This window comes from Telopea speciosissima, chromosome 9, assembly GCF_018873765.1.
Source record: "Telopea speciosissima isolate NSW1024214 ecotype Mountain lineage chromosome 9, Tspe_v1, whole genome shotgun sequence".
Taxonomy (NCBI): domain Eukaryota; kingdom Viridiplantae; phylum Streptophyta; class Magnoliopsida; order Proteales; family Proteaceae; genus Telopea; species Telopea speciosissima.
In genome coordinates this window covers 1,160,231-1,172,557 of record NC_057924.1, presented here as the reverse complement: position 1 = coordinate 1,172,557, position 12,327 = coordinate 1,160,231, and the positions used below count along the sequence as shown (strand labels likewise).

At 40.3% G+C, this 12,327-nt stretch overlaps 1 protein-coding gene across 1 annotated transcript; it reads left to right on the top strand.

Annotated features, from left to right (window-relative positions):
- The first annotated feature begins 2,513 nt into the window (after positions 1-2,513).
- On the top strand, positions 2,514-8,182 carry LOC122640199 (subtilisin-like protease SBT5.4). The gene is made up of 7 exons (XM_043833352.1): positions 2,514-2,684; positions 2,798-2,907; positions 3,015-3,112; positions 3,220-3,384; positions 4,429-4,537; positions 6,323-7,500; positions 7,629-8,182. Exons 1-7 carry the CDS (start codon positions 2,598-2,600, stop codon positions 8,180-8,182), a joined length of 2,301 nt encoding a protein of 766 aa, XP_043689287.1. The 5' UTR covers positions 2,514-2,597.
- The last annotated feature ends 4,145 nt before the right edge of the window (positions 8,183-12,327 follow it).

Below are 12,327 nucleotides of genomic sequence, written 5' to 3'. Positions count from 1 at the left end.
ATTTTCATCCTATGTGGGGTCCACCAAGCTGCTTAAGGAAAAAAATAGATACAATTCTTTATAATTGCTTCCGACATGAGTTGATCCCTACACCTCTTTAATTACTTTTAAGATTCTAACCACTAGGCTAACAAGTTTACAAATTTATATACTTATAAATAAATATATTTAAATAAACATTACATAACTAAGTATGGGAAAATAAATAAGCAACGCTACACTAATAAAATACTAGTAAGGTTTTTACCTCTAGCATGGTAATCAATCAAAATTCATCCATCATTAGTCCACCATTGATATAAATTCTGCACACAAGGTGAAAAGTCTAAATTACCCTAATATTTGGAATACGAGTATTATTATATCACAAGTTAAGCTTTAAATTAATTCCTCCATTATGCCGGGATATTACATTTAAGCCAATCCTCTTTCTTAATTTCCCCCGTCGAATAAAATATGTGTTACTAAGTATACACATATTTAAGGTTGGAGAGAGCTCAAACTCAACGATTGAAGTGGCCACACCCTTAAGATCTGGATCTAACAAAAGCATCACCGAGGAAAAATACGTTCTTTGCTCTAAAAAAAAAAATATTGCCCCGTTAAAAAACATGAGTATCATTCAATTCCTCAATGAAATCGTTACCTTCTTCTTCTTCTTCTTCTCTATGGTAATTGCAAATTTCAGCATCATCTTCTTCTAAAGTTTGGGCAACAATTATTCTTTTAATTCTAATTTTCATATTAGATGTATAAAAATAAGTCATAACAATAGGATTTGGGTTTTCCCCCCTAAAATGATAGTAAGATCATGAAGTACATCATGTTATGTTTAGTTGATTTGCAATCATTTGGAAGAGAGATTAGAATTTCTCCATTTATTAAATTTGAATAAACAGTATGAAAATACACCAAGAAGTAAAAATTTAGGATGGAGTTTCCCTTGAACGAGGAACTCCTTCACCAATGGCCATCATTGTACTTCGATGAGGGTTAATGAACAGTGAGGAGCATTTTTGAACCTTCAATATATAAAGGATGTAATGATGTTCTTACATTCATGAGTGAATCGGTGAAGGAAAACTTTTCCAAAAAATTTACTTGGCGAACTTTTAGGCCCCGTTTGTGGTTTGTTTAGCGATAGAGTTTGCAAGTGGTGGGACAGTTGTGGTAAAATGCTGATATATCATTGCAACAATCCCACCCCAGGCTGATTGTTTGCAAGTGGATGGAAATGTTGAAATAATGGAGGGAACATAATCATTACCATTGTCTACTGACATGGCATTGGAAATCCCATAATTTTTCCACCCCTTGGCATTACAAAGTCCCACGAAATACGTGGGATTTTACAACTTTCCCATGGAATGCTACAGTAATCCATCAACTCTTTACTTTTCCAAACACATGGGATCCACCCGTCAGTAATCCCACAACTCTCCCACCCCAAAAACCCCTCTAAACAAACGAGGCCTTAAGAGTTTGGAATTTGGATCACCTACTTGTACGGGTTTCACACCGTAGCTTTGATAAACTCAATGCTGCTCTCATGAAATGTCTGTGGGCCCCAAATCTCTGAAGTGTCTGGGCATCATGAATCCTTCTCCAGTGTTGCTCTCATGTTTCTTCTCTTCTAGTTTTTCATCTAAAATCTGAAAGTAGCAAACCCACCAACCAATTTCATTAGTAATTGTTATATTGAGTCATTGACTATTGGGGATGAATGATGATGGGTCTGGGTTGTCACATCGTAGCTCTGATACACTTGAATTATTCACATCTGATAGACTTTATATTCATGAATGAACTTCCACCGAGGGAGAAGAAACACTTTCCCAAAAAATTTATGTAGCAAAAATTCAACAATAGATGACTAATGATTTCTAACTTTTAAGAGTTTGGAATTCGGATCACCTACTTGTACATGTATGCTTCATGTACGATTAAGTGATGACATGTATCATTTTATTTTCATAAATATACCTTTTCATATTGCCATTAAGAACGTCTTGAGGGACATTAATAAAAGCAAAATAACACATATCATCACCTGATCTTATGTGAAATGTATAAAAAGAGGTTCGCCATATAATCTTGTGATCACAAAACTTTCAGTATTATCTAAAGTTCGGTTTTTTTGCAGCCAGTAGAGTGAGATGGATGGGGTTCCAATGCAAAAGGTAACAAAAAATAAAAACACCATTTCCAACAGCAACAAGTGTGGAATCTCTATCCATTCTAGGCTTTCCTATTTTGATAAGATGAGGAATGGGATCTCTAACCAGTCAAGACCTTTTTTCAAGGAAGTTAAGTTTAGATGGTCAACAAAATTTAAAAAAAACAGCTTGAGGCTACCGTTTGAGGATGGTTTTGTGGGATCCGGATCTTAAAGTGTGGTCATATCAATGGTTGAAGGGCTCATGTTAAGAAATTCAATCTCTCTCTTTCTCTCTCTCTCTCTCTATATAATAATCCATAGGAGAATTGCTTTCAGTGAAACCCTTCCACCACTTCCTGCCGTTGTTGGGGAGTAGGTTTTCTGCCCCAAGTAGAGCTATTAAAAACAGGGGAAGGAGAAGCAAATCTACAGAGAACCAATGGGGGGGTTCTCAAGGCTTCCGCTTTTCCTTCTTCCTTTTCTGGTTTTCTCTATGTTGCAGAGACCCACGTTTGCTGTTAAAATGGCAAGCATTCATCTCTTACTGTTCTTCTTCTTCTTCTTCTTCTTCTTCTTCTTCTTCTATTTGAGTAAATTAATTCTGACAACCCATATTTTAATTACTCGTTAATGTTGCAGTCTTATGTGGTATACTTGGGATCACATTCACATGGTCCGGAAATCACACAAACTGATATGGATCTAGCGGAACAGTCTCATTATGAGTTTCTAGCAGATTACGTTGGAAGGTAATTAAGAAATGGGAACTTTCTTACACTGCAAAATCTCTTCTGAACTACTCTTGTTTAATATCTAATTCTCCACACTACTCCTTCCCTTCTCTTCTCAAACACAGCCCTGAGGCAGCCAAAGAATCGATTATTTACTGCTACACAAAACATATCAATGGTTTTGCTGCAATCCTTGAAGAAGAGAAAGCAGCTGAGATCGCAAGTACGAAGCATCGATCACTCATCATCATCTGTTCTTAATTTTTATCATTTTAATTTTAATGGGTATTCATCTTCATCATTGCTTGCTCCTTCATTCAATCAATGCAGAACATCCCAAGGTCATATCAGTCTTCCCAAACAGAGGACTGCAATTACATACAACTCATTCGTGGGAATTTCTTGGACTGGAGAAAAATGATGTAGTTCAACCTGGTTCGATCTGGGAGAAGGCCAAATTTGGGGAAGATATTATTATTGGGAACCTTGACAGTGGTAAGTTCTTCATAAGTTTTGTCTTCCTTCTTTCACCATTTGTCTCTGAAATTCTCCAAATCAATATACCAACAGTCTTTTAAAAAATTAAAAAATTAAAAAAAAAATTTCAGATTGTTGTCAGATCAATTTGAACAATTTTAGGCAATTATTTTACTGCTTATCTAACTTCTTTTTCTTTTTTGTTTTCCCCATTAGCTTCATTCCGATGACTCTACACTATCCAACAGATTAAGAAAGAAGTATCACTTGCTAATTATAAATAGGGAGAGGGTTATCTAGCAAGCTGAATATACATTTCATGTCCACTTTAGCACCCACATCGTCACTTAACGTGGTATGGCTAATACATTGTTAATTTTACATTTTTAAAAAAATTCAAGGGTGTGCAAGTTCGATTTTTGAAATTTTGGGTCAAATAGTACTTTAGGCAAAATACAAGAGATGTACGCATAGTTTTTCCTTTTACTTATTTATTGATATGGACTACAACTAGGCATGGCCCCGTCTGTTGTTGGGCTTTTAAATGCGATGATTGTTGTTCTCAAATGTGGACATAATTAAGTAGGAAAACCTGCTCCTTACCAATTGAAAGCCAAATACCTAAAGTAGAGGAATACATAACTTAACCTTATTAGGATTGACGATCTCGCAGTTCTGTCCAACGTGTCTTCTTACGTTCTTCAAGCAACAAAGATTGCATGGCCAGATAAATGGAGAGAAGGTGTTTCTGGTTCCTTGTTTCTCAGGCATAGAGAGAGATGAATTTCTCTCTCTCATAACCACCTCCCATCAAGATGATTACGTGATGGTTAATGTTGATGTGGCAATATAGGCCACATCAGCACTTACATGCATTTCTCTATGAAAATTAATTCAAGAATTTAAGGAAACAAGAACTGATTTAGCTTTTGAGAGTTGAAAGTTGAAACTTTGAACAAAAATTTAGTTTCTTGTTTCATTTTTGTATTGTGTTCTTTTCCATTATTTTCTTTACCTCTTTCTCTGAATAATATGTGTTGATATGCTTTGATGTGTTGAAAGGTGTCTGGCCGGAGTCAAAGAGTTTTAACGACGATGGGTATGGACCCATTCCGTTAAAGTGGAAAGGAGGCTGTACAGACACCAGACCGGACGGAGTCCGTTGCAACAAGTGAGGCCTCTTTCTCTCTTTCTCTTTCCTCCATTTTCCCTCACTCTCTCTCATTTTTCCCCACTTTAGGGTGATGATCATTATGCATTTTCCCATCAATATTTATGAGAAAAACAGAGGATTGAGTTTCCTTTCACCCTCGATGAAGGAGGTATTCTCTTGTCACTTTCCACAGGTGTCTAGGAACAGTGGCGAGCATTTCAGACCTCCAACATGTAGGGGGAATAATGATGATGGTAAAATTTGTGGGTGTTTCTTTTACCTGTTTCGAAGGAAATCTTTAACCGAAAAGAAATATTGACTGATGTTGGGAGCCGTCTATGTTTTGCTCTTAAACTATTATAATAAGAAAAGCATAGCCACACTCCCGAATAGAAAACTACTTCCCATAAAAAAATAATTATTTTCTTATACTTACATACATTAGCATGTTCTAAGTTTAAAACCGCCCAAATGTGCAATTTTTTCTTTACTTCATATGGAAGTCAGGGAATTTTCAGTCTTTTTCCCCATCCGTTAAAGAAAGCATTATATTGAAAAGAAAATTTCTATTACTTTCCTATACTTTTCTTTTATCCACTCAAACTCCCCTACTAAAAGTTTCTCATCTAATTCCTCCTCCAGGGGAAAAAAAAAAAATGAAGACATTTTTTTCTCCCCAGTTAATTCTAAATCCCTAAATTATGCTTTATCTCACCTCCTTTCGGCTCCTTTTGATTGCAAACGAGAATTAAAGGGAAGGGAAGGGAATATTTTCAAACCTAAAAAAGAAACTTTTGTAATCATTACCCCATTTGATTGTATAAACTACTTAAATTTTTTACCATATTTGGTAATGATATATTTTACAAGTAATATTTATTTTACATTTTAAACCAAAGGGAATTGGATGCTAAGTAAATTGGAATTTAATAATCAAATACAGAATGATTTGGAGTTAGTGATACTGTCACATGGGGTAACGATTATAAAAATTCCTTTTTAAGTATGAAAATCTCGCTTCCCTTCCGTTTAAGTCCCCTTGCAACCAAATGGAGCCGAATCACAAATGATTTAGTAAGGGTGGTGTTTGCATGGAATGGGAAGGTGTCAACCGGTAAGGGTGAGGGGTTGTAGATTACGTAGTTTGGCTGGAATATTTTGGGACCATGAAAATAGAATAATGTGTTCACGCCTATTCATTAGCCAAGGCCTAGTTTTGGTTAGCGTTCTTTCTCCCTTTATTTAATCTATAGTATTTATGTCAAATGACAGGATTTACCTTCATTGGAAAAAAAATGTGTTATCTTAGTTAAATTAGGAAATAGTAATGTTACCTACAATAAGATTTTCCATTTAGTTATAGGTATTGATTTATTAATAAAGGGAAACGATATCGGGTTTTGCACAACTCAGGTGTAAGGAATAACCCAAACGGCCACACATTAATGGCATGAAGAAAATAATAGTGTACACCCTAGATTTGACTTGTTCCCTCACTGTGATTGAATGAGAATGGATAAGATGCTCATGGGATTGACGTGGAGGGGGGGCAGGGATGGCTATATTTCTGGGAGCAAACTCAAGGTGAAGATGGAAACGAAAATTAATTACAAAACAGCTAGGTTTTTTTTTTTTTTTTTTGGGTAGAAAAAGGCTTGTTTTTTTATTTTATACTTACATTGTCTTGTGAAAAATCGAAACTATGTGTTTTGTAATTTATTTTTCATTTCTCATGCAAATTAGAAAATTAATACTTATTTATTTAATTTTTGGACAATTCGCATTCAAAACGGAATGACACAGGAAGCTGATTGGTGCCAAGGCCTTCAGCAAAGGGTTTCGAGTGATCGCTGGCAAATCCTTCAAAACGGCACGTGATGATGTGTCCGGTCATGGGACCCACACCTTATCAACGGCGGCTGGAAACCTTGTCCAAAACGCCAATTATTTCGGATTTGGTAATGGCACGGCCAAAGGAGGATCACCAAGGGCACGCGTAGCTGCCTATAAGGTGTGCGGGAAGCGCGTCAGAGATAATGCGTGCACCGATGCAGACCTAATGGCCGGTTTTGATGCCGCCATCCACGACGGCGTTGATGTTCTCTCCGTGTCCCTGGGTGGCCCCCCCACTGACTACTTTCATGACAGCATGGCCATCGGCTCTTTCCACGCCGTCAGGAACGGTATCCTTGTGGTAGCCTCAGCTGGAAACAACGGTTCGGCTGGAGTTGCCACCGTCACCAACACGGCCCCCTGGTTGTTAACGGTGGCCGCCAGTACCATGGACCGCCAGTTGTTCTCGGCTTACGTGAAGCTTGGCAACAATAAGCAATTAAAAGGGCAGAGCCTCACTAAGATTTCCATGCCCAAGAATGACAAGATGTACCCTTTGGTGACCGGTCTTAAGGCAAAAGTGAAGCATGCTTCGTTCGAGGACGGCTGGTCTTGCAATGTTGGGTCGCTGGACCCAAAACGGGTAAAAGGGAAGATAGTGGTGTGCATCATCAGTGGGATACCGACTGTGGACAAGGGAAGACAAGCACTCGCAGCAGGGGCTGTGGGGATAATATCGATTGACGGGGACGATGTGCTCCCTGAAGCTAACGTGCTCCCTGCGTCGCAATTGACGTTCACGGACGGTTATGCGTTGATCCAATACATGAAATCGACCAAAGCACCCAAGGCTTACATCTTACCAAGCACGACGAAGCTGGGGATAAAGCCAGCACCTATGATGGGCCAATTCTCCTCCCAAGGACCGAACAGTATAACTCCTGAGCTTCTCAAGCCAGACATCACTGCACCAGGTGTGGATGTCATAGCTGCCTTCACCGAAGCAACTGGAACCAAACAGGTTCCTTTCGCCGCAATGTCAGGGACGTCCATGTCCTGCCCTCACGTGGCTGGTGTTAGTGGCCTCCTCAAGAAACTCTACCCCAATTGGAGCCCTGCCGCCATCAGATCTGCCATCATTACCACCGGTAATTAATTAATCCTCTTTTTATGTGCAGTACTATTGATCTTGAGATTTGAGACCTCTTGATTCTTCTTCTTCTTCTCGCTTTGGTTTTGTTTTTGTGATTTTATCATCTGTGTGGTGTGTATGCAGCAATTACAAGGGATAATGCGAGGGAGCCGATGCTGAATGGAACAAATGTGAAAGCAAGCCCATTCTACTATGGAGGTGGACACATTCAACCGAACCGTGCCATGGATCCTGGTTTGGTATATGATTTAACTCCCATCGATTACTTGAACTTCCTATGTACCCTTGGCTACAACCAAACTTTAATCAGAGTCTTCTCCGAATCGAAGCAGCCTTACACATGCCCCAAGCCCGCCATCAGTCTCCTTGACTTCAACTATCCTTCCTTCACAGTACCAAACCTCTCTGGCTTCGCCACTTTGACAAGGAAAGTGAAGAATGTTGGGTCTTCCCCAGCTACATACAAGGCCATTATTCGCCCTCCCTTGGGAATTTCTATTTCGGTGGAGCCACAGATCCTGACATTCGATTCGGTTGGACAAGAGAAGACATTTAAACTAACCCTCAAGACTAATCGACCTGATTATGCTAAAACCTATGTATTTGGCGAGCTTAAATGGACTGATGGTCGTCACCTGGTCAAGAGTCAGATTGTGGTTAAAGCAGCTGCAACATAGAGATCTGTTGAGTTTCTTGATTATAATTTTTCTCTGCTTAGATGTGAGGAGATAAGAGAGACGAAATTAAATCATCCTTCGTTCTTAGTTTCAAAGAGACAAAGACACTGTTTATCAATTATCCTCTCAATCTCTCAAATCTTAGAAGTCAATGATGAATCCAATGGTTTTTTTTTTTTTGATTTTTTGATTTATTGTTTTCTTTCTCTATCCTGACAATGTGAGCCTATGTGGATGATATTACTATTCTTCTTACTGCTATTGGTTTGCCATGAAAGATTCCCACTACACTAGCATCATGGGGAATCTTGTCCCTTAAATTTTAGAAGATGGAATCGCTAAGGTTGGTGTGATTAGCTCCAATTCTACATCTAAAGCCAATCCTCTTTCTTAATTTTCCCCATAGAATAAAATGTGTTATTATGTATACACATATCTAAGGTTGGAGAGAGCTCTAACTCAACGATTGAAGTGGCCACACCGTTAAAAACTGGGTCTAACAAAAGCATCGCTGAGGAAAAATACATTATTTTCTCTAAAAAAAAATTTGCCCCGTCAAAAAACATGAGTACCATTCAATACCTCAATGAAATGGTTACCTTCTTCTTCTTCTTCACTATGGTAATTGCAAATTTCAGCATCATTTTCTTCTAAAGTTTGGGCAACAATTGTTCTTTTAATTCTAATTTTCATATTAGATGTTTAAAAAATAAGTAAGACAATAGGAATTGGATTTTCCCCCCTAAAATGATAGTAAGTTCATGAAGTACATCATGTTATGTTTAGTTGATTTGCAATCATTTGGAAGAGAAAGATTAGAATTTCTTCATTCATTAAATTTGAATAAATAGTATGAAAGTACACCAAGAAGTAAAAATTTAGGAAGGAGTTTCCCTTGAAAGAGGAGCTCCTTCACAAATGGCCATCATTGTGCTTCGATGAGGGTCAATGAACAATGAGGGATGTAATGATAATCTTACATTCATGAGTGAATCGGTGAATGAAAAATTTTCCAAAAAAATTACTTGGCAAACTTTTAGGCCCCGTTTGTTTAGCGGAATAGTTTGCAAAGGGTGGGAAAGTTGTGGTAAAATGCTGATATGTCATTGCAACAATCCCACCTTAGGCTGTTTGTTTGCAAGAGGATGGGAATGTTGAGATAATGGGGGGAACATAATCATTACCATTGTCTACTAACATGACATTGTAAATCCCATAATTTTCCCACCCATTGGCTTTACAAAGTCCTATGAAATACATGGGATTTTGCAACTTTCCCATGGAATGCTGTAGTAATCCATCAACTCTTTACTTTTCCAAGCACATGGGACCCACCCGACAGTAATCCTACAACTCTCCAACCCCATAAACCCCTCTAAACAAATGGGACTTTAAGAGTTTGAAATTTGCATTACCTACTTGTATGGTTTGTCACACTGTAGCTCTGATAAACTCAATGCTGCTCTCATGAAGTGTCTGCTGGCCCCAAATCTCTGAAGTGTGTGGGCATCATGAATCCTTCTCCAGTGCTGCTCTAATGTTTCTTCTCTTCCAGTTTTCCATCTAACATCTGAAAGTAGCAAACCCACCAACCAATTTCATTAGTAATTGTTATATTGAGTCATTCACTATTAAGGATAATGATGATGGGTCTGGGTTGTCACGTCGTAGCTCTGATACACTTGAATTATTCACATCTGATAGACTTTATATTCATGAATGAACTTCTACCGAGGGAGAAGAAACACTTTCCCAAAAAATTTATGTGGCAAAAATTCAACAATAGATGAGTAATGCTTTCTGATATACCTATTGACTGCCTCACCATTGATGTTGTGACATGTGTCCCTATAAGGCCGGCTCGGTCATGCCAATCCAGACCACGGTGGAACCACGCAGGTTGAGGACGACCCTCAAATAAAGCGGCTCGAAACCGGTCCAACCCCAAGTGAGGTCCATGCCAGGTCAATCCAGGAAGGGCTCGGGTTGATGTTAGCCGAGCCAAGCTTATTAGAACCAAGGGTCTTGGAAACTTGGGAGAAGGAAGGATCACTCCACCCAGGTCTCATGGAACAGGTGAGCTAGGGTCATGCCTTCGGCATGACCCCTTAGGACAGGTGAGCTAGGGTCACGCCTTAGGACAGGTGTCCATTCAAATGGCGTTCCACCTCAGCACTTCCTGGACCGAAATAAAGGTCCACTGTCGATAAAAGCCTATGGTCTGCGATATGAAACCTATAATAGGCAGGTATGCCATAGTTCAAGGGAGGTTCAATCTTTCAAGTTCTTATAATATCTATGTGTGCGCGATCTGATTTAAGCATTGGAGCTCAATCGGTCGGCCCAGACCGGCTAGGATTGACCGGTACATTGTTTTGTAGGGTGATTTGGCAAATTCGAGGTCGGCTCAGGTCGTGCACTAACAGATTGGCGTTGTCTATAGGAAACATGGATTAAAAGCTATGGTAACTGAGAGGACAGAGACGTCTCAGGGAGGATGACCCATCACCCGGCGGGCCTCAAAGGAGGCACAACTACCACCAGTAGAAGGTCAGCACGGGATTATTGAACAGGGAGGACCAAGTATCCTCCCAGCAGCTCAGGGAGATCTGGGAACCTTGCTTCTACCCCTACAGCGTACGCTACCCGAACTTGCCAGTCTGGATCCAAATGCACTGGCCACCAATGCATAGGTCCAACAACTGCAGCTCCAAATTCTAGAGAATCAGACGTTGTTCCTAATATGCCTAGAGGGACTGGATACTATAGCTCGGCAGTGTCGACCTGAGTAGATCATTCCCCCACCACCAGCAGGAGATTCAACCCGACTGTCAATGAGTCCTTGAGGGTCCAAAGCTGGGCATCACGCCCAAGAGGGGGGACGAGACCATCAAAGAAGTGCCCGACAGGGAAACAAGGAGGTAGGGAAACATATTGGGTCGGAGAGCCCACGAGCCGAGAAGAACAAGATGCGTGGGAAGTTGAGATCGGTGGGTCAAAATGCAAAAACCCTGAGCATGATCTTCTTCATCCGTAAGTAGACGAGGCCGACCTCCGGGTTGGTAAAGACCTCAATTTCGAGGCAATCATCAAAGATCATCCTCATTCATGAGTAGACGAGGCCGACCTCCGGGTTGGTAAAGATCTCAACATTCGAGGCATCAACGAAGATCGTCCTCATCCATGAGTAGACAAGGTCGAGCTTCGGGTTGGTAAAGACCTCAATTTTGAGGCATCAGCGAAGATCGTCCTCATCCGTGAGTAGACGAGGCCGACCTCCAGGTTGGTAAAGACCTCAATTTTGAGGCAATCATCGAAGAGCGTCCTCATCCATGAGTAGACGAGGCCGACCTCCGGGTTGGTAAAGACCTCAATATTCGAGGCATCAACGAAGATCATCCTCATCCGTGAGTAGACGAGGCTGACCTCTGGGTTGGTAAAGACCTCAATTTTGAGGCATCAACGAAGATCGTGCTCATCCGTGAGTAGACGAGGAGGACCTCTGGGTTGGTAAAGACCTCAATTTTGAGGCATCAGTGAAGATCGGCCCCATCCATGAGTAGACGAGGCCGACCTCTGGGTTGGTAAAGACCTCAATTTTGAGGCATCAGCGAAGATCATCCTCATTCGTGAGTAGACGAGGCTGACCTCTGGGTTGGTAAAGACCTCAATAGTCGAGGCATCAGCGAAGATCGTCCTCATCCGTGAGTAGACAAGGCCAAAATTCGGGTTGGTAAAGACCTTAATTTTGAGGCATTAGCGAAGATCGTCCTCATCCATGAGTAGACGAGGCCAACCTCCGGGTTGGTAAAGACCTCAATTTTGAGGCATCAGTGAAGATCATCCTCATCTGTGAGTATACGAGGCTGACCTCCGGGTTGGTAAAGACCTCAATTGTGAGGTAATTAGCGAAGATTGTCCTCATCCGTGAGTAGACGAGGCCTACCTCCGGGTGGATAAAGACTTCAATTTCGAGGCAATCAGCGAAGATCATCCTCAATTTCAAAAAAAAAAAAAAAGGAAGGAGGGAAAAGGAAATAAAAAGAGGAGAAGATATACACGCCATGCGATTGGTCATTTCATTTTAACAAAAAGAAACGGAGAAAACGAGGGTTGTTACAATTTGCATGATTAGTCACTTTCAC

What these genes read in the sequence shown, in the direction of transcription:
- LOC122640199 (XM_043833352.1), top strand. Translation starts at nt 2,598, where the DNA reads ATGGGGGGGTTCTCAAGGCTTCCGCTTTTCCTTCTTCCTTTTCTGGTT. An exon ending in CTAGCAGATTACGTTGGAAG is followed by an intron (nt 2,908 to 3,014) that starts GTAATTAAGAAA and finishes TCTCAAACACAG; the next exon opens with CCCTGAGGCAGCCAAAGAAT. An exon ending in GAAAGCAGCTGAGATCGCAA is followed by an intron (nt 3,113 to 3,219) that starts GTACGAAGCATC and finishes CAATCAATGCAG; the next exon opens with AACATCCCAAGGTCATATCA.